Genomic DNA, 21,884 nt, shown 5'->3' on the forward strand with positions numbered 1-21,884 from the left:
TAGACAGTATCACAAAAGGGTTGAGATTTTTTTTCCTTTTAAGTAGATTAGAACCAGTGCAGCTCCCATGTTGGGAGAGGTTTATGCCGCAAGGTTAATGTTTTGCAAGTATTTTTGTATGAAAATCATATATCTAACAAATAGGGAGTATTTATGATAATTTATGGTGACCAAACTAGTAATAGTAGTTAGTAGATGCGTTTGGTGGAGAATTTAGATTTGGGCGGAGGGATTTGAAAGTGAATTTGGAATGATATTTATGTGGGTGGATTTCAAAATTCATCGTAAACATAATTGCATTTACATAAGTTAATGTAGTGATAGATTTGAAATTCATCCGACATAAATTCTTTTAAACATTCAGATCCGTTTGAAATTCATGGATTTGAAACCTAAAATAAATGAAAAAAAAATTGGGTTATGGTGTAATGCGGATACTAGAGTGTTGGATAAGAAATATTTTTTCATGAAAATCTTTTTTTCAAGGATATAATCATATTGATATAGATTACATATTATACCAATATTTTTTTTTAAAAAATTGGTGAGTACATTAATCACTAAATATCAATCATTTACCTATGCTACATTAATCAGTTATGCGTTGCCAAATCAATGAATAATTTACTCACCGGCTAATTTCTTTTTTAAAAAGACTATTCAAATGTACGAATGTGAATTTATCATTCATTTGGTAGAGTCTAATAAAGTCAAATTAATATATATTTAGCAATTAAAATATTTAATTGATCAGGCTCATACATTATCATTAAACAAACAAGGCATATCATATCATAAAAATAGTTCATCAAATAATATGCTTACAATTTATTGAATATACCTTGTAATTAAATAATTTAAATGAAATATTTTAAAATTCTATTATTCATATTTTTAACTATAATAATTTTCATTTTTTTTAAAAAAAATCTCATAGAATCTATATGAAAAGTACTTGACATGATAAGTTAACACTTTTAGGAGTATTAGCAAGTGCAGTTTCACTTAATTTTTTGCCTAAAATAATTAAAATTCCATTGGTTGACTCATATGGATTGAGTCCATGTAAAGAACAGGAAATTTGTCTTTTCAAAATTTTACTGAATAAAGTAATTAGTGCAGTAGTATCACTGCATAGAGAACGTGGCTCCCTGCTCCTCTGTATAAGATGCAGTCCATGAAAGAGTAATTATGAGATCCTATTTATTATATGGTAGTAGCATAAAGTTTATTTATCGGTGAACATTTAAATAAATGTATCTATTGTTATATATCAATCTTTAGATACACGTTTAGGGCAGTCCCGAAATTTTCGTCGATGAGAATTAGATCGTCGTGTGTCCTGAAACCTCTTATAAACATTATGACTCTGAATCGACCGGTCGACGGATATAGATATGTGAGACCGTCTCACATGAAACATCTTATAAACATAATGATTCTTTCTCATTGTAGAACCATACTAACATAAAGTTAAGGGAACACTACAATAAAAAATTACAAACGTCGTATGTCCTGAAAGATCGTTGTTAAAGTTCCTGTGGTTAAAGGGTTTGCTCAAATACAACGGTTTTTCATCGTTGTTGTAGCTACAATTTGGGACGGTAATAAAATTAGCGACGGTTTGCCATAAATTAGTGACGATTTTTTCATAATTTACGTCGCTAATATTTTCAGTAAAATAAAAAAAATTACTTTTAATAATTTAACAAATCTAATTAAAAAACTTACAATTTGACTATACTAACAATATTCATGAACTTAACTAACACTTAAAAATTTATCAAAAATTAAAGCAAACAAATTTATCCTAAATCGAAACTAAAATAGTGTAAGAGATAAAAAATTTAAGTGTTGTGAAGTGATAAAATCGTGTAAGAGAGAAAAACTTTAAGTGTTGTGAAGTGTTTTTTCTAAAATGAACCGAAAGTGTGGATATTTATAGTTAATCTGCGACGGTTTTTGTTTAAACTGTCGCTAATAGAGACGGTAATAGCAAAACTGTCGCATATTTTAAATTTGCGACGGTTTTGTTTACAATCGTCGCTATAAGTAGCGACGGTTTTCACAAAACCGTCGCTAAAATTAGTGACGGTAATGGTTTTAGTAAAAACCGTTGTCATATGTGCGTTGTTGTTTTGGTTTTTTTTTTTTAGTGGAACTTGAACTTAATGTGGTAAATTATATATTATTGTCAAAAAAAACTGCAATAAAATTTTATATACAATATATTTGGAAACCCTGTTGAGAATTTCATGAATTTAGAGTAATGATACATAAATAGGACAATTGGAATTTTCATTTTTTTTCCAATGCTTATAATTTACTTTTGATCCAACGGCGAATACTCTCATTCATTTGTGCTGGCAGATGGATAATGTATGTCGTGAAAATTTAGAAGCAAATTATGGGATGCAAGGAAATCTAATAAAATCTAAACCTAACTGCACGTGTCCCATTTTTTCCCTTATAAAAAATCAAAACAAAGAGTTTTGTAAGCCTAAACACATGGAGCACTCTGTAGAAAGAGACCAGCCACTCACCCCTGCCGGCCGCCTCTTCCTCCAGCCCCAGCTCAACCAAATCATCAACTGCGCCATCGCCGGGAAACACCCAATCGACGTCGCCGCCGTGAAAGCTCAAGTCCAAAACTCAGTCATGCTGAAGCATCCCAGATTCTGTAGCATCATGGTAAGGGATTCCTTGGGCCGCGAACACTGGAGAAAAACGGAAGTAGATATCGATCGACACGTCGTTATTCGACTCTGTCCCGTCTCCGAGGATCCTTCTATCTCGGACGATGAAGCTGTCAACGACTACATGGCTGATCTCTCGGTCTCGTCGCCTCTCTCCGAGGATAAACCACTGTGGGAGATTCACATACTCGCAGCTCACAGGACGGCGGTTTTCCGCGTGCACCATGCGCTCGGAGACGGGATTTCGTTGATGTCGCTGCTGCTGACGTGCTGCCGGAGGGTTGATGATCCAGAGCAGCTGCCGAGTATCGGCGGCGTTGGGACTGCGAGCTCGCCGCTGAGGAGGAGGTGGAGTGCTTGGAGTATTGTGAAGATGGTTTGGTATACGTTGGTGTTTGTGATGGAGTTTGTGTTGAGAGGGTTGTGGCTCCGGGATAGGACCACCGCCTTGAGCGGTGGTTCCGGAGTGGAGGATTGGCCGCGGGGATTGGCGACGGCGAGGTTGCGGCTGGAAGATATGAAGACTGTGAAGCGAGTAGTTGCAGATGCAGTGAGTTTTTCCTGCTCTTTTCCCATTCTTCTTCCATAAATTTTTTGCTTCATTTCTTGAAAAACATTCTCACTTCAAAATTAATTTGCCATATTATCCTCCCTAATATTAATTGATTTTCAAAACTTACCATACATTATTTTTCACCCTAACTATTATATATAATAATTATATTTTACGAGTTAATCATAATTTTTGTCTTATATAATAATAATAATAATAAGCTCAATCTTCAATTATTTTAATTCGAGATTTGACGTGACATATAAATTGGATTTAATTTTAATAGTTGATTGAACCAATTTAAGTTTGTTTAACTTTGATATATTAATCACCAAGTATGTTAATTTATTTATTTAAAAAGCAAATATGCCAAATATATTAAAGTTTTAAAATAAATATTTTATGTTGTACATATTTTAAATCTTTGGATTTGTTATTTTGATGATTAGAATTAAACCTTTGTCCAGTAACTAATTAGATAAAATGTAGTGTTACCAACACTTTTGGAACATAGTTAACACTAATCATGTTTTCATTATATTTTTAAACATATTTTCACGCATGATTGATCTATTATATATATTATTCAAATACTTGAAAAATAAGTAATAAATATGTAGAAAAAACACTGTTTCTATCAACAGATAGAATAGATCTCTTACGAGACGGTCTCACGAATCTTTATATGTGAGACAGGTCAATCCTACCGATATTCACAATAAAAAGTAATACTCTTATCATAAAAAAGTAATATTTTTTCATGTATTACCCAAATAAGATATCTGTGTCACAAAATACGACCCGTGAAACCGTCTCATACAAGTTTTTGTCCAACAAATAATAAAATAATATTCTTTTTTTTTTATAGATGTAACTGTACTTTGTTATCTATTGCAAATATATAGCTAGCTATATTAAATCCTCATTTTCTTTTACGTAGTTTTTATCTTTAATATGTCAAAATATCGAAATTGGACAAAACAAATATAGCACAATTATCAATCATTCTCAGACCATCAATGATGTCCTTTTCGGAGTAGTCTCATCGGGCCTTTCTATGTACATTAGCACCTGTCCGAAAGGTAATATTCAAATCTATTGATTCACACACACACACACACACACACACACACATATACTCAATTCACAAGCTTTGTTCATGAATATTGGGCGATACGATAGCTCTTCCCGAAGGTCTGAAAATGACCGGTGTTGCTATGGTGAACCTCAGACCACAGCCAGGATTACAGGTAAGTTTATTGTATATTATAACAGGTTCAAATCGATTCGAGTTCGATAATTTTATATAATGATATTATTGGATTGCTACGTGTATATATATGTTGTTGAAATGAAACCAACTATTCGTGGTATCGTTGATATTAATTACAGGACCTAACAGAGCTGATGATGGGCGGAAAAAGTAGGCCTCAGTGGGGTAACAAATTTGGTATACTTCTCCTCCCTGTCTACTATCACAAAGACAGTTCAAATCCTCTCCAATTTGTGAAGAGAGCCAAGGCAATGATCGACCAGAAAAAGCTCTCGTTAGAGGCTCCTTGCTCCTATAGAATCGGCAACTTGATCATGTCTCTTTTCGGCCCAAAGGTGCAGAAATTTTGGACTTAATATATGTATATATGTATGTATATATATAGTCTTGCATTTTTTTCCACACGGAGTGAGAAAAAACATTGAAAAAACAAATTATATACAAATTAAATTTTATATTTTATCCGTATTTAAATCATTCAAAAAATTATTGCATGTTTTTCGAAACGTAGTTAATAGAGAGTTGGAAAATATGATACAAATCTATATACTTCAGACAAACAAAAAAGAGAAACATGACCTATATAATTCAAACGGAGGTAGTGTTAGTATATATGTGTGGATTTTTAAAAGTCGCGAGTGCTCGAAATGTTTTACTTGGTTAAAATTTAATTTGTTTGATATTCGGATGTGCGGAAAATAGCAAAATTCATCGCAAATTTTGTTTGTTTCCGTATTGCAAGTTAGAATTATTCAGTTTTATTTCGTTGAATTATTGATGTGACGCCATATAATAAATTTTAAAAAAATCTAATAAGTTGTAGTTTATTACAAAATAAAAAGCAGGCCAACTTATAGGGCATTGTCATGGTTTTTTCTTAGGATATATATGCTAGATTAAAATATTTTATTTCTTTAAAATATTAGTTAATTTTAAGCTGTGGGAGAGATATATGTTTTTTATTTTTGAAGTTCTTAAAAAAAATTAAAAGTCGTTAATTTAAATAATTTTGTTCAAAATAAAGAACGTGTCTTTTTAATCTGAGTTTTATATATATCTATTCTATTTATTAAGGTTGATGGCATGATAGTAATTTATTTATTTTTTTAAAAAAACTTCAATATACATTTTTATTTTTATTTAAAAAATTCAAATATCAATTTAGTCTATCCATAATTTGTCAGATTTCACTCTAGTTCATCGATAATTATAAAAAAGACTGTACACATGCATCGCGCGTGCGGAATAACTAGTTTAAATAAAACTTTTTCGCCCTGTATAAATTTAAAATATCTGACCACGTTATTCTTGTTCCTTTTCTTGCAGGTTGCGGGTATCCTCAATTACAGGATTATTTGTAATACCACATTTACTATATCGAACGTAGTTGGTCCTCGAGAAGAGATCACTTTAGGGGGCAACCCTGTGAAGCACATAAGAGCCACTTCCAGTAGCCTACCTCATGTAACATACATTTCCGATTTCTTTCGCTCCGCATTTTCTTCGAAGTTTTATCTAATTAGCACATTTTTCATTTTGGTGTTGCCTGACATGGTGCTGGATGTTATATATATGTTCGGTGCCACGTCAGAACTCTGAATGTGATTTTACTTTTTCCCTCGATTGTGTGAGATCATGAGTAGCTTAACCTCCTTAAAGTAAATTTGTTGGTTTCTAATGATAGATAATGCAGGCAATCACTTTGCATATGGTGAGTTACGCAGGAGTGGCTGACTTGCAAATTCTGGTGGCCAAAGATATAATCCCACAACCCAAACTTGTAGCCAAGTGTTTCGAAGATGCGTTGCACCAAATGAAGGAAGCTGCCGAGGCAATTACTTCCTCGAAACTCACTTGATATCGAATTATATTTGAACTTTGATCGAGAGAATCAAAGGATCATGTTATGTACTGCATCGGATTTGGGAATAAATCTTTCATGAATTCCGTTCAATGTAATGGGATTTAGAATTTTATTTCGGGAAAAAAAATTAAAATGTTATTTAAGAATTGAATTTCACGGTTAAAAATGATATCATTTGAAATAAACAAATTTTTAAATCGCTGGTTTTTTAAAATATCTTGTTTATTAATAATATTCATGAATTTTTTTTATATTGTTTATCATGATACTTGAGAAAAAATTAATTTTAAAAACTTGCAAGAAAAGACCATACTGATATTAAACCATAAGTTTTTGACTAAAGTTTGATAAATTAAACTTTTTAATGTCAAAAATAAATTTTTAAATTTAAATATAAACATAATTTATTTGATTTTATTATCTCAAAATATAGATATACAATATTCCTATGAAATCTCGTCACAATTTTATAACACAAAACTATATGAGATCTTTTCACAGTCCACTTATTAATTTTGTAAAACAAATCTTTAACTGAAAGCTATGAATATGGATCAAGCAAATTCGTCTCACGAATATTATTCATTTTTATAAAGATGTTAAACCAAATTCCACCAAATACCAATTCCGTTTTGAATCTCACCGACCCGAATCCCTGAATCTTCACATAAGCGTTGATATAAAATTTCTAATAAAATAAAATAAAATAAATAAATAAATAATAATAAAAAAAAGATGAAGGAACGTGGGCCTTCAATGTTTAGTCCATAAACCCCTAAATTACCTTGAGTTGTTGAAAACCCTTCATCCTTGAAAGTCGAATTTCCCCACCTTCAACTTCAAGACGAAGCAATATTCTTGCCTTAAACTTTCAGGTGGAGAAACAAGCAGCAAAAATCAGTTTGGGTCGATTGTGGATAAGCAAGGTAACGAAGTAAATGATGGATATGGCTTCCGGATTTATTGCTTTGATTTTAATGGGTGTTAATCGATCGAATTTCGTGTCAAAGTGATTTGAATAATAGTATAATTGTTGTTCCGGTTTTTGTTCTGAATCCACATCAAAATCCTTGATAAACCCTATTGAGCATCTCTAGTTAATGTATATCCTTTCACAGAATGGCATTTGGAGAGGACATTGGCGGGTTGTCTGATGATGAACGTAAAGCAAAGCTTATTCTCTCTCTGTTGAGAAAGTATGTCCCCGATGTCAAACACCCTTTTCTCGACCCTTCAGACCTTTCATACGTTGTGACGACTGTCAAAACTCACAAATTGCTGCTCGAGCGTGGTCTAGCCAAACAAGAGGTGATGGATTGCTGGAAAAAGGCAGTGGATTCCTGGGACCATCGAGTGCGTTCTCTTTTGGCTGGCGAAATGGTAAGACAAAGCTGTGTTTTTCGTCATATTCCAGTAGAATATTTGTTTGAAAAATATTGAAGGATGGAGCATCTATTAGTTTCATTGTACAATTTTTGTGATTTCTTTGATTAGCTGTATATAGCTCTTACTTCAAATAGTGCCAATGTTACTTCTTTTTTCATTTAATTTCTTTTGGCTGGCCGTATGGTAACATGAATCATGCTTTTTTTTTTAATCATAGTCCAGTGGAGTATTTATATGAAAAACATTTATGGGTGGAAGCATCTATTAGTTTCATTGCACAATTTTTATGATTTCTTTAATTAGCCTGTACATTTCTCCACTTCAAATAGCAACGATTGGTTTAAATTTTCCTTTCTATTTTTCATTATTACTTGAGAAAAAACAATGGACAAGGAACGTGTTTGTGCTGGAGGTTGAAATAGTAAGAAATAATTTTTTATGCCACTGTGTAGAAATTTGATGCTGGGTTAATTGCTTTTTATTATTGATGGACATACTTGGTTCTTAAACTTTTGGAATAACAGATCTTTTTATTTCTACTGAATGTAGACTAAAAAGAGAAACTATTGTGGCTCTAAAATGTTTCTATTTTGTTAATGTGCTTTAGCCAACAGATAAGCGTTGGGCTGGGATAAGTTTACTTGCGGTGACATGTCAAGAATGCAGTTCACAACGTTTCTTAGCTTCATATTTTTCGTGGTGTGCTGAGCTACTCAATCACATCCAGGTATAATTAATTTCCAGCACTGCAAGTTTTGGTAGGATTTCTTATTGTGACTGCTGGCGTTGATTTTTGTATTGCCCTGACAAATTTATCTTGTCGCTTCCAAGGTTCAAATTGTTGAAAGGACTTTTAAGATCATGACTCAGTTTCATTTGCTCAAGTACCCTTTGAAATCATGGAAATGTACCAATATCCTGAAAAAGGGTTGTTGAAGAGTTTTCAATTTACCCTTTGATCTTCTAATTGAAGTTATGCAGAAGTTCCCTGACAGCTTTTTATCGTAATAGCTTACATGTCATATGCAAAGTTTCAATGTTAACACAATTAGTTCCTGTGGTTTGTAGAGATTCTTTTGTACCTCATTTCTATGGTTATGGTGGAGGGATCATACACATATACATACAATTAAAAAATGTCAATTGTTATTCACTTTTTTATAAATTGTGCAACTCTGTATTGTTTGTTTTTAAATCTTATACCGTCTCTTTGGTCATTGTTAGTAGCTTCCTGCGGCTTCTCCTTTTGTGAAGGTGGCTGCTTTTGCGGCTCTATCAGATTTGTTTACCAGGTTTGTACATTAATATTTTTTATAAAGAAATGCTAGATTTTTCTTATATGTTTGGATTTTTTTAAAGTTAGATGTATGGGTGAATTTGTTTGTCAATTGTCATCATTCATGTTTGTTTATAATAATTCAAGCATATTAGTGGACTATTCTAAATATTAAAGCTACTTATTTATCAATATGAGTCGCGAGGACTATTTTTGGGAAAAATTGCACGCCTTCATACTTTTATGTTGGTGTCATTAATTTTCATCTTTACTGCTCTTAAATGATCTTCATTTTTCATGGGATCAGAGGTGTGATAAAAAATTTGATCTTTGCAGTATGGGTCTTACATCAACTTTGCGAGGTGACTAGTTGACATTTATATTTGTGTTTTGGTTAGAGTTCAAAGTCTGCTTTGTATTTGACTTGGATTTGGCCATAAGATCGAGTGAAAATTATCATTTTCATTAGCTTGCTCTATACCAATTTAACGTAGCTGATTGCTTCTATTTAGTGACATGGTGTATATTTTCGATAAAGTTTTCATGCTAATCTTTTTCTTTTCCAGTTTGTTTGTCTTTCTTTTTAAAATTTTATTTCTTCTGTTATACTAAGATATGGAGGTGAGTGGTTAATTGTTTTGATCTTTTCTCGTAATATGAGTTAGATTGAGTAGATTCCCAGAAGCAAAGAAAGACGGTACTTCACTGGCTTCGAAAGTTATTGAGCCAACTTTGAAGATGTTAAATGCGGATAGCTCTGGTGCTGTATGTACATATATATCACTGCTTTACATTGTTTTATGCATTAAATCAGTTCTGTTGTGTTCATATGTCTGTAAATGTTTTATTTCATGATTTACAATATTCTTATTTATTTTTGTTAGCCTTCATCTCTATCGTGGGAAAAGTTTCCTTGCTACCTTGTTCATTTACTCTCCTTCACTGGCATATTCACTTTGCAGGAAGAACTACTTAGTCTTTTATGCACCTTGATGAATTTCTTCCCAGTATCTATCCACCGACATTATGACAATGTAAATTCTCCATTTTTTGCTTTTTGTGTCAGCTATTTAACTTTTTCAATGGTGGGCTTCAATACACTGTTGATTTTAAGTTCATGATATTCGTAAATAAACTGTTTTTTTGTGCAGGTTGAAGCTGCTATCGTCTCAAAAATCATGTCTGGAGAATGTAGTGCTAGTGTTCTAAAGGTGAGAAAGTTTTCCCATGTTTCGATACAGCATTTTATTGCCCAAACCAGTGGGCTTCATTTGGAGTTCTTCATTTGCAGAAACTTAGTTGTGGCTTGTCATTGCTTCCGAAATCAAGAGGAGACAAGGATAGCTGGTGTTTGATGATGACGAAAATTTTGCTGTCAATTGAAAGTCATCTGAATGATGCCTTCCAAGGGCTAGAAGAAGGTATTAACTAGAGGAGTTACCCAATTGGTTGTCAATTTTGGTTCAAAATTTGTAGCTTATTTATTTTCTAATTTTTCTTCCAGATTCCAGAAGCAGCGAGGCTATGAAGGTATTACTTCTTTCAGGTAAAAAATCCCCACCACCACTAGGAGGATTAGTGGTATCTGAGCAGACTTCTAATCTTTCAACCAGGAGGCTCGAGCAACTGCTGGGGTCTAAAATTTGTGCTCTAATGAGTAGTTGTAGCACGATGCTCAAAAACTTTTACCCTGTTCAGGTAGCATATAACTTCTTTGCTGATGCTTTTACATTAAGAGCAGCAGGTGAGGATCTCAAAACTGATGCATGTTAAATACCATTCGTGTTGAATGGCAGGTTCCTGTGCCAATTCACGCTCTAGTAACTCTTGCATGGAGAGTTCTGCTGGTTGATGGTTCATTGTCTCAAAGTCCTCAAAGTCCATTTCCTTTCGGGACTACCCTGAAACAAGAATTTATATGTTCAGAACTTCCACTGTTGCAGTTGCGTATGCTTGAGATTATAACAGCAGTTATCAACGGTTTAAGAAGGTGAATGCTGTTATTGTCTTTCAGTATTTACAGATGCCAAATTCGTGTTTTAGTTCTCTAGCAGTATTAAGTTTATGCAATCTTGCTTGAAGTTTTCCTCTCCACTAAGTACTCAAATGGGCCATCAAGCTATCTAAATTATGCAGGTCTGAAAAGAGTTTAGGATTGCCAAATCGCCCTGTAAAAAAAATGGAAATATAAACATCACTGACAACTTTTTGTCTTCCTGTCGAGGCCTAAGATTCTCGACAAGAAGTATTCTAGTTAATTGGTGGGTAAAAGAAAATGCGAAAACTGATACTAAATCCAATTGAAAGAGTGAACCTAAGCGTTGGTCCGTGCAGAACGATGCTGTCTGATTTAGTATAAATATTTATGATAGCAGTTTGGCTTTGCACTGTGATTTCAGTTCACCTTCTTGATCTGCAACTAGTGCAGCTATTTTTTTTCCCTTGCTTGGAGTTGAATTGTTAATGATCATTGAAATATTTTTATGGGTAGATGGACTGATTTTGTTGCTGCAGCTAAAATCTTAGAATTGGCACAGTTCTTTTTCTGTTCCTTTTTTTCCCTGAAAAGAAAGTCTTAAGTAACTGCTTCATTTTGATCTCAATTTCGTCAAGTTATAAGTTGTTTAAACCAGGAAATTTCTATTCTTTGTGCAGCAAAGTATTACCACATGCAGCAGATATTTTACGACTGCTGATGGAATACATGAGGAGATGCATTTTTGCAGAGCTGAGAGTGAGAGCATACTCGATAATGAAAGTCCTGATATCAATAGGAGGCTTCGGTATGCATCCAAAATATTTGTTAGTTCTTTTTATTTTTTGTCTGGTTTGCAAAAGCAGTTTCTTTATATGTTTCAACTGCACTTAACGGTAATCATTATATCACACTCAAGTATAGTGCATCTCTGGTGTGTGCTCATTTGCGTTTCTATGAAAGATATAATAGAAGCTTTTGAAAACAAATTGGATCTTTAAATTCCAGCGCCCAAAATTCTTGGGAAATACTGTTTTATGTTATGTAGAGTGGATCTATGAGCATCTTCTATTCATGGAGCGTTCACAGTCTGTTACTTTCATGATGTCTTTGATATTCTCATTGTTTCTGTCATCAATGTTGTTAAAACCATCACTAAATATGAGTCTATTAGAAGACGAAGTATTAAAGGATGAAAGAAGGCTAAGAGGAAGTTTGCGCGTAACAATATAAAGCGTGGGGCATTTATATTATGTGCACGTCTTTACCAAATTCTAAATATCCTAGCTATAGGTGCTTCACATTTAACCGTGAATTGGATCCATGTGATGGGAACTTTGATAGTTCTCGTAGTTCTGGCAGCTTGATAGAGCACGTAACATCAAAAGTTAATAATTCATTTGTGAAACCTTGTCTTGAAACTGTAGCCATCACATCCTATTGTTTGAGCTTTTGATTGGGCGTCATTTTGTTTGTTCAGCGCTTTAGAAACTAGGAAAGGGTAAGATCTTATATTTTGAGATCCGTCGATCGTATAGCCTCTGTGTTTTACAGACTGAAACTTGTTTGAGAGAATAGAAGTTGCTGTGATTGGAGGCTTTATGTGCTCATTGACAGGGTTGGGGTGACTGGAAGGAACCATGCATTGTGGTCATATGCAATCAAAGAGCATGTTGAAAATAAAATCTTACTATAAAAAGCGATGCCCTTATTATATGCGAACATGTTCTAACACAGGCTGTTGCCTGTTAACTCAGCCAAACTCTTCTTTCTGTCCTCTTTCTATTCTTGATGGTGGTGCCAAACTGTAATCATTTATCCGTATTTTTTCCAAGTCCCTTCGAATAGGCGACATTTGCAATGAGCTAGTACCTTATATCAGACAGCTGTGTTATATCTTGACTAATTTAAGCTTTTTTATGTCAGGAACTGCAATTCATGTGATCCCAGATGTTATCAACATTGTGTTTATTGATTTAGATCCCCTTGCTTATAAAGACGGCACAAGTTCCAAAGCTGCTTCGGAGGTAGTGACGAAATCTCGTCGGAAGAGAAAGAAGCATTCTAGCACGACAGGATCATTTCAAGAACAGCTTGTAAAAGATGTAGAAGTTGAAATGCCACAGGACTTTGTTTCCGACATCTGTGAAGATAGCTGCATTGGAGGTGTTAGAAGCTCTTCTAATTGTGGTATGTGTCCGATCTAATGATGATGAGCATATTATTAGTTATGACCTCTCTTCAATTTCTTCCTTGGGAAATCTCATTCGTATGTCTCATTTATGATATTTGGTTTAAGTGAATCTGATGACTGACTTGACTGAGAATGGTGGATTGCAACTGGATGAATTTATATTTTGGCTAATCTAGCTCAAATCTTCTATGGAACTGTACTTGAACCTTAACTTATATACTAAGAGAACCTAGTTTCCGATGAAAGGAGCAAGAAACAATGCCCCTTTTCTTCTTCGGGATTTTTCTGTTTCGCAAAACTGTTCATTAGACGTTAAGGTGGTCTAATTTTTGCAAAAGGGGCTCGTTTATATTTTTAGAGTCTCCGATAATCTAGATCAATACCATTCAAAGTCTTAGAACAGAACCCTACTTTATTTCACTTCTACAGGTACTTCTAGATAAATTTGAAATCTATTGATGTATTTGTTAATTTGAGGACCTAAACCAGATTCTGGCAGACACTCCCCAAAAATTTGATAACCTCCCAAGTTGAAGATGCTTTGTTGTGCATTGCCAGATGTGATATCAGTCTCCTTGTATAACCATATTATGGTACACTAATTAATACCTTACCCCAATATACCAACCTTAAAAAATAACCATAGAACACCTGTCATGGGTAAAATAACAGTAAGAAACATAATCCATTTAGTCTTTTTCTAAACGCATTACTCAATTTGGTTTTAATCCGAATCTGTTTCTAATTATTTGAGTTATTGCTGCCTCTCTATGATAATTTCATTATCTCGCGTGGATGATTCCTGAGGTTTGATAATATTAATAACTTTTTCTTTTTCAAATGAGCTATTTGCTGTAGTTTGAGCTCACCATTCTTAATGATGTAGCCACTCAAAATACATTGATTTTATCACAAATAATGCAATTGAGTTAGAATTTATAATTTTAAATAAACTGACATCAATTACAGCCTTTCTGATCCTTCTCTTTGTTTTTCTTTAATATATAACTACTGAAATTGTCACTACCAGGGTGGTTCTTCAAAATTTGATCGCTGGAGACCAAAAATTAATCATCTTCTTATTACTATTGCTGCAAATGCTTGTAAAGGAGGATGGTCCAAGGAAGAAAGAAATGTCTTCATCTCTACTGATCCTAGCCTTGTCTGGACTGACTTTCAACTAGCTTCGTTACGGGGGCTTTATGCATCTCTTATTTCTCCAGGCTGTTCTAGCCCATCACATTTAGCCTCGGGTCTGGAACTTTTCCGTGCAGGTGATCCGTTCTGTATATTTTCTAAGCCATAAAGGTGAAAGGCATAATCATCAGACTTATTTCTAGTTCATACTGAGATTGGCCTAATAAGGAACATCTAAATGGTCATTTCTGTTAAATTTTTGATAAATTAACTTAATAGAAACTTCTCTCACAGTTGTTTTGGCATAACTTTTTGCCTTTTCTATGTCCACGATCATAAGCTTGACCAAATCATCACCCAGTCCTGGTTATGTGGTTCTGCTATGCTGTATTATGATTCGATCCCCTCATTCTGCTCTGAAAGTTGCATGTACTGCAGGAACTGAAGAAAGAGGGACGAAGCTTGCTGACTACTGTGACCGTGCCTTGCACAGGCTTATATCCCAGAGGACCGATCCTATGTTAGGCACCAGTTTGAGAGATAGTGACTACAAAGGTCAAGGCCACAAGTTTCCCAATACTTCATATGCCACTGGACACAGCCTGTTGTCTACATTTGAAGTCGGGATACAAGGGATAGACCCACCTGAGCCTGAATCCGAAGACGATGACCTGTACGAAAACTGGGTTGGCAATGATAACGATGATATGGAAATGCAAGTCACTGAAACACAGAAGAATGCTAATGATGCCACGGAACCTCTCGTGACCACTGTTCCTTCTGTTTCAGTTTTTTCCGAGGAAAAATATTTAGTTGTGCCGGCTGGCGACCCAGCTGAGAAAATGGTGATCGGTGGGAATGATTTTACAGTTGAATCACCGATCTCGGAAACTACCAAGAAACTAAGACGAGATAGTGCACCAACTACGTCATCAAATCTGCCAACGGGTGCTCAATCCGATGTGGTTACTTCAGAACGTGCTGCATTAAAACCATTTGGCCAGGAAACAACAGTTAAAAGTAATTTTGATAATGGGATATCTGCCAAAGATGAGATGAACGCTTCTATGTCGGAACAACTTGTGTTGGAAACCAAGAATGACGATGTTTCTCCAATAGTCGAAAGGTTATCTGCTTTTCTATCTCGTTCAGAAAAAAGGAGAGGCAAAACGTTGGAATCAGACAATGAATCTGCAGATTCAATCCCAGATATTGTCGATGGTGATCCAGATTCGGATTAAAATGTTCAAGGCTGGATCACACACACTTAACAGAAGAAAAGAATACGCCCCAAACTGATCATTTGTGGTGAATTTTCTCTCTCTCAAAGTTTTGGTACCGTTGAGCTGATTCACCCACGAGGGAACCAGATGGTGACACGAGGAATCTTCAATTGGGGAAATTATATTTTGCCTATTTTTATCCAACCCGAACATTATTGTAGCATATCAAAATTTTGGTTGAGTTCATGAGTTGAGTTCAGTGTTGACGATATAGTTGGTTTACTTTCAACATTTAGGAAGTGTTTAATGGTCAAACTCTCTGAATCTCGAGAACCATATATATACATAAGTTTGAATTATTTACACCAATATGACTATCGTTGATTTGTTGTCTACATATTGGATGTGTCGAAGTATGTCAAAATTATGTATCAACAAGTGAATGTCACACGTGAGTGTTCATAGTGAATGTTCAACATATATATATATGTTAACACGGGTTTTGAACTAAAATTAATAATGATGGAACAAGTTAATATTTTCAAATGTTCCAAATTTTAAGTTTCAATCGTTATCGTACAAACGACTCAAAATCTAATAACTGAGAATTTAACGACGAAGAGTTGTATATTTACCTATTTGTCCATCGTATGGTCCATGTTTGAATAATTTAACAACATTTCTCTTTATTTAAATGATTATATTTTCTTAAATAAAACTTGATATAAAATTAAATTTTAAATAATATCTGAATTACTCATCAATCCCACATGAGAGTGGCCGGTGCCGGTTCTAGGAGCTACAGCAATTGGCCTCATCTGCCCGAAGGAGAAGTTGGGCACGGCGGGTTGTCAAGTGTCAACTATTCAACTTCAATCATTCCATCTATTTCTTGCTTACACTTATTTTTCTTTTCATTGTCAACATTTGTTATTTCAACCCAAAAAAAAAATGCATATACGGGTTAAAAAGAGCAAATTTGTACAATCAACTTCTCTATCTGTTTAACATGATTTGTATATTACTACAATCTACATTAACATATAGATTTACTCGATACATATCTGTTTCTCACGAAAAATTACGGGACGTGTCAGACACGTGATCGTGCCAAATATGGGATGATCCGACTTCTTTATCAAGCGTTGTGAGTTCCGATTCGACCGTTAGTTTAAATTCATTCGATATGATTTCAAAGCCAAAAATATAAATTAAGGAATACGATGAACTTGTAGAGAAAATCAATGAACAACATCAAATTTAACTACGTTGTTATGAACATGAACGACATTTTTTACAAGAAAGTTTAAGAAATATACCAAAATTTGAAGAATGCTGGAAATTGGAAAATATACAGATAAACTATTGAGAGAAATTGAAGAAACTTTGCTGCTGTTTTTGTCGCCTGCTTTTTCTGATTCATCATCTCAGTTTTTGTTCCACTCCACCAAACCTTCATTGTGGATCGTGGATCAACTCCTCCCATCATGGTCTTCATCTGACTTTTTCTTAAGTTTATCTACTGAGCTTCTCGTATTCTGCAAATTTCTATTATAAGTGACTTCAATGATTTGGCCTATTCGGTTTAGATTTTTATATTAAGGGAAAGGTTGTTGGGGACGTTACGACTCCCATCCCCCCTGGCTGTGCGTGAACACACCGATCTTGAGGATGCTGCGAGGTATTTGCCTTTGTTCTTGCATCTTTTATTTTTAAGATTTAAATTCAATAATTAATACTAAACCTTGTGTGTTTGGTTCTTACGAAATATGAATTTAGATTTGGAATTGGATTTGGATTTGGATTTGGAAATTTAAGTATTTGAAATTCTATTTGGTGTTTGGTTTAAAATTTAAAAATAGTATTTACAAATCCATTTCTTGTTTGGAGAAAAAAAATATTCGAATTTGAAATTTTAAAATTTTACTAAGCTACCCTTAGAAATCATCTAAACACCGGGGTGTGCAATCGGTCTATTCGATTACCGACCGAACCGAATAGACCTATAACCGATTTTATTTTCGAATAACCGAATCGATCGAAAAATTCGTAGAAACCGAATTAACCGAACCGATTTTCAAATCGGTTATTTCGGTTAATTCGGTTTCTACGAATTTTTTGATCGATTAACCGACCGAAATAACCGATATTTTTTAAAAAAATGCGAATTTAAAAAAAATGGAGAACTTATAAATAACAAGAAACGTTGAACAAAAAATATCAATAACAAATAAAAATATTGAAAATAAAATCATTGAATGAATGAGCTTCCTTCTAATGTATGAAAAGTTGGGTTTCCTTCTAATGCATTTTTAATGCCTATATACAATTTAAATTAATATATATTAATTTGGTTAATTCGGTTTAACCGAATTTTTCAAATTAAAACCGAAACCGAACCGAATTGACCAATTGTTTAAAATTTCAAAACCGAACTTCCGAATTAACCGAACCGAATTTCTGAATTAATTCGTTCGGTCGGTTAATTCGGTTTAACCGAAATTTTGCACACCCCTATCTAAACATAAATAAAATTTGATGGGATTTGGATAAAAAAGTAATTGTATTTTTTTAAAATCCAAATCCCACCAAATCTTATCAAATTTGATGAGATTTGGATATACTCATTGAAATCCCATAAAATTCTAAACAAATCCGAATTCTTTTTTGAATCATGTTGCTAAACAGTAAAAATAAGATTTTGAAATCCAAATCCCATGAAATCCTATTTGCCAAACACACCGTATTTGTCTTGTCCATTTTAAGTTTGATGATAGTACGAAGTATTTTTTGGGCTCATCGTCTGATGCCTAGCAATTAATGATGAAAAAGTACTTAGTATGTTAGAACTTAGAAGACCTTCAGATTTTGATCTGGATCCTCACATATATGTTTGAAGGGAAAGATTACCGTCATTTATTATTTTTCGGGATGTTTGGAGAGAAAAGAAAGAGAAGTAGTTAAAATTTGGGTGAATCGAAAAGATCTTGAGTTTGTAATATACCCTACAATTTCCTTTCTAATACTCCACAGAATGGAGCCTCACATTAAAATTTGGAAACTGCCTATATTATTAATAGTCAATTATCGATCAGCTTCTCTTATTTTTCCTTGTCATTGTGTTTTTAAGAGTAAGAGAGGCTTAAAAGAAAGAGCGGGCGTTCCATATTTTGTATATTTATTGTGAGGCTCGGGGCCGAAGAGGGCGGGGGTGATCGCCAGTGCCATGAGGTTGCACAGATAATGAGCGGCTCCTGGCAGGCTTTTAAGTGGAGGGAACATGGATGAATCGATCTTACACCGGAAGGAGAGGGATTTCGAAACTGTTCAACTATGAAACTGTGCAGTTGAAGAAGGCTTATTAGATTTGATATGTACTACTCATATCAAGAAGGTGCATCTTCAAGAAGGTGCATCTTCTTTTCGGTAGCTCATCACATAAGAACTCTAAAGTTAAGCGTGCTTGACTTCGGGCAATTTTGGGATGGGTGACCCCCTGGGAAGTTTCCTAGGGTGCGTGTGAGTGAGGACATAAGCACGCTGGAAAGACTCGTCTTGGTACAGTGAGGACATTCGTCGAATTTGAGGCGTTACATTTATGCTCATGCATTAAATCGTAATTCGAGGAATTTCTTGCACTTGCTAGGTTATTGATCAGAACAAAGTACCGCCGGCTACCAGTTGTAGATGGTGAAGGGATGTTGGTAATGTCATCCTCCTATTCTGCATTCTACATTATATATCTCAATATACATATATCAGCTAAACAGAACCCTTACAATATTCAATTTGTTTTGAGAACATAACATTCAATTTCTATATGATAGGTTGGAATTATTACTCGGGGCAATGTTGTTCAAGCTGACCTTCAGATTAAGCAGGCTAACGAGAAAATGTGACGATTCTCTCCGTTTCATTACTACCATATTTATGGTCCTTTGTGTAGCAATCACAGTGTGTGGAGAAAATCAAGGTGTTGAAGATGCTTCAAGTTTCGTGTGGCGGGGCGTCTGCCTGTAAATTTTATATTTTTGTGCTGTAGTTAGAATCTAGCATCCCGTCTGAGACTGGAGATTGGTGGTAAACTTTGTCCAAAGTATGAGGTTGAATTTGATTATATGTTGAAATGAACATATTTATTGGATTTTGGTGGAATTTATGATTGATACCCCATGGATGGGCCCATTACCCTTGGCCCATCCCTAGCTCAAAAGGAAGACAAGCCCATCAAGGGCCCATGTATTCTCCTATAAATACCAGGTTTGAGTGTTCAGTTATTGGATTCACTATATTGTTTTCAGCAGCGCCCTTAGCTGCTCCCCCCATATATCCTCAGTCTCTGACTTGAGCGTCGGAGGGGCTACGCCAGGATACTCTCCTGGCCCCCTCCTAACGGTCTTATTTGTGATTTCAGGCCCAGGGTAATTTTGAAGCCCGTGTCTGGATTAGTGACGCTTGCGTGGATCGGACCCTAAATCTCCCGTGAGTATCACTTGGCGCCGTCTGTGGGAACACTTGAGTTGAGACGTAGAGATGGTAGGCAAGAAAGGAAGTAGAAGAGTTACCTCGGCATCATCGCGTCCTCAGAGGGGACCCGAACAATCTCATGTTGAGACAAGACAAGAACAACCGCATCTTGAGACGAGACATGAACAACCTCGTCAAGAGGCCAGAACTGAGCAGCCCATCCACGAGACGAGGGTCGAGCAAACCCATCCCAATGAGAATGTGGGAAACTTGACCCTGGAACAGCTGGGCCAATTTATCACTCGAACAGTGGATGAGGCCATGAAGAGGAATCAAGAGTCTATGTTTGCAGAAGAGCAGGCCGCTCGCCAGGAGCGAGAGGAGAATGTGAAGGGCAGTCAGAGTAGGGTGGAGGAGACGCGACCCCTCCCAAGTGAGGAGAATCCGGAGATGGAGGAGATGTGGAGGGAGATACAGATGTTGAGGCAGCAGTTGGGAAGCGGAGCACCGGCACCCAAGAGAGGAAGTCCCTTTTCACTAGCCATTTTAGAAGAAGAACTTCCTCCAACTTTTCGACAGTCGAATGTGGGAGAGTACGATGGACATACTGACCCCGAGGAACACTTGGGGAGATTTGAGAATGCGGCCATGTTACATCAATATTCAGATGGAGTCAGGTGCAGGGTGTTCCTGGGCACGTTGGTGAGGTCAGCCCAGCAATGGTTAAATACCCTGCAGCCCAACTCCATACAGTCTTTTGACGATTTTGCTACAGCTTTCTTGCACAGATTTGCCAGCAGCAAGAGGCACCAGAAAAATTATTTGACCCTGTTCGTGATGAAACAGCAAGAGAATGAAACTTTGCGAGAATTTGTCCAGCGTTTCAACAGTGCAGCGCTGGAAATACCAGCGGCTTCCCCTGACATCATGATAAGTGCCTTCACACAAGGACTGAGGGGAGGGGAGTTTTTCAAGTCGTTGGTCAAGAAGCCTCCGTTGAGCTATGATGATCTGTTGGCTCGAGCTGAGAAATATGTAAACTTGGAAGATGCCCAACGGTACAGAAGGATGGAGAGCCGGCCCGGAGGAAGTAGAGTTGAGGGAGCGGAGAAAGGAGGAAGGAAGAGGGGTGCGGGGGAAAGAGAGGAAGACAGAACTAGTAGTAGAAGACAATTCTCATCCCATGTTCCCCTAGATAGGAGTCGGGACGAGGTAATGGAGGTGAGGGAGCCCGCGGGGAGGTGGGAGAAGTCGCGAAGGGTTGGGTACAGTGCTAGATCATCTTCACGGGATAGACGAGAAGGATCCTCATTAAGGAGTCGACAAAGGTCTCGCTCGCCCCCTAGGCGTGGTCAAGGCCCTCCATGGATAAATCAGAGGATGGGTGAGCAGAGAGGGGAAGGTGGATGTCAAGATGTCCCTCAGGAGCTCGTGGAACCGAGGAGGGGAATGAATGAGGATAACCACCCTACGAGAGGAATGATTCATATGATCTCGGGGGGTGCTACTGATGGAGACTCTGGGCGAGCTCGGAAAGCACATGGGAGAAAATTGGAGAACTTTGAGATATATAGTGGTGCAGACTTACCACAAGACCCCGTCATCAGCTTTGGGCCGGAAGACCTCCGGGGCGTTGTGACTCCACATAACGATGCCTTGGTGGTGACGGCCACCATTGCCAATTATGATGTGGCAAGGATATTTATTGATAATGGAAGCTCCGTGAACGTCTTGTTCAAGAGCACGTTGGATCAAATGAAGATGAGAGGATTTGAGTTTGAGCCGGTATCCACCCCGCTGTATGGGTTTGCAGAACACGTCATCCTGCCTTTGGGTCAGA

General features: G+C 36.0%; 2 protein-coding genes and 1 long non-coding RNA gene across 4 annotated transcripts; all 3 read left to right on the top strand.

The window, feature by feature from the left end:
- The first annotated feature begins 2,474 nt into the window (after positions 1-2,474).
- Positions 2,475-6,476, top strand: LOC142519521 (wax ester synthase/diacylglycerol acyltransferase 11-like). 2 transcript variants are annotated; one of them, XM_075622562.1, is made up of 6 exons: positions 2,475-3,246; positions 4,262-4,331; positions 4,444-4,499; positions 4,642-4,857; positions 5,849-5,986; positions 6,216-6,476. In XM_075622562.1, the coding sequence occupies exons 1-6, from the start codon at positions 2,509-2,511 to the stop codon at positions 6,378-6,380; spliced, it is 1,383 nt and encodes a 460-aa protein (XP_075478677.1). In that variant the 5' UTR covers positions 2,475-2,508; the 3' UTR covers positions 6,381-6,476. The 2 variants fall into 2 exon arrangements, with proteins under 2 accessions (XP_075478677.1, XP_075478676.1); XM_075622561.1 differs by having other exon boundaries at positions 2,479-3,246; positions 4,432-4,499.
- A 684-nt stretch (positions 6,477-7,160) lies between these two features.
- On the top strand, positions 7,161-15,911 carry LOC142519846 (uncharacterized). Its single transcript, XM_075622865.1, has 15 exons — positions 7,161-7,312; positions 7,505-7,766; positions 8,380-8,499; positions 9,000-9,064; positions 9,714-9,813; positions 10,011-10,082; positions 10,200-10,259; positions 10,340-10,469; positions 10,553-10,746; positions 10,845-11,038; positions 11,704-11,831; positions 12,950-13,213; positions 13,394-13,413; positions 14,248-14,491; positions 14,793-15,911. Exons 2-15 carry the CDS (start codon positions 7,506-7,508, stop codon positions 15,593-15,595), a joined length of 2,655 nt encoding a protein of 884 aa, XP_075478980.1. The 5' UTR covers positions 7,161-7,312; position 7,505; the 3' UTR covers positions 15,596-15,911.
- A 1,266-nt stretch (positions 15,912-17,177) lies between these two features.
- On the top strand, positions 17,178-19,721 carry LOC142519526 (uncharacterized). The gene is made up of 3 exons (XR_012813787.1): positions 17,178-17,258; positions 19,224-19,281; positions 19,405-19,721. It is a non-coding gene; the product is annotated as an uncharacterized LOC142519526 (long non-coding RNA).
- The last annotated feature ends 2,163 nt before the right edge of the window (positions 19,722-21,884 follow it).

This window comes from Primulina tabacum, chromosome 11, assembly GCF_025594145.1.
Source record: "Primulina tabacum isolate GXHZ01 chromosome 11, ASM2559414v2, whole genome shotgun sequence".
Classification (NCBI taxonomy): Eukaryota; Viridiplantae; Streptophyta; class Magnoliopsida; order Lamiales; family Gesneriaceae; genus Primulina; species Primulina tabacum.

Bases quoted from the DNA above. Each gene is read 5' to 3' on its own strand.
- LOC142519521 (XM_075622561.1), top strand. From the start codon at position 2,509: ATGGAGCACTCTGTAGAAAGAGACCAGCCACTCACCCCTGCCGGCCGC. The intron at 4,500-4,641 runs GTAAGTTTATTG...TATTAATTACAG, and splicing joins GACCACAGCCAGGATTACAG to GACCTAACAGAGCTGATGAT. The intron at 4,858-5,848 runs GTGCAGAAATTT...CTTTTCTTGCAG, and splicing joins TGTCTCTTTTCGGCCCAAAG to GTTGCGGGTATCCTCAATTA.
- LOC142519846 (XM_075622865.1), top strand. From the start codon at position 7,506: ATGGCATTTGGAGAGGACATTGGCGGGTTGTCTGATGATGAACGTAAA. The intron at 10,083-10,199 runs GTAAATTCTCCA...TTTTTTGTGCAG, and splicing joins TCCACCGACATTATGACAAT to GTTGAAGCTGCTATCGTCTC. The intron at 13,414-14,247 runs GTACTTGAACCT...TGTCACTACCAG, and splicing joins CTCAAATCTTCTATGGAACT to GGTGGTTCTTCAAAATTTGA.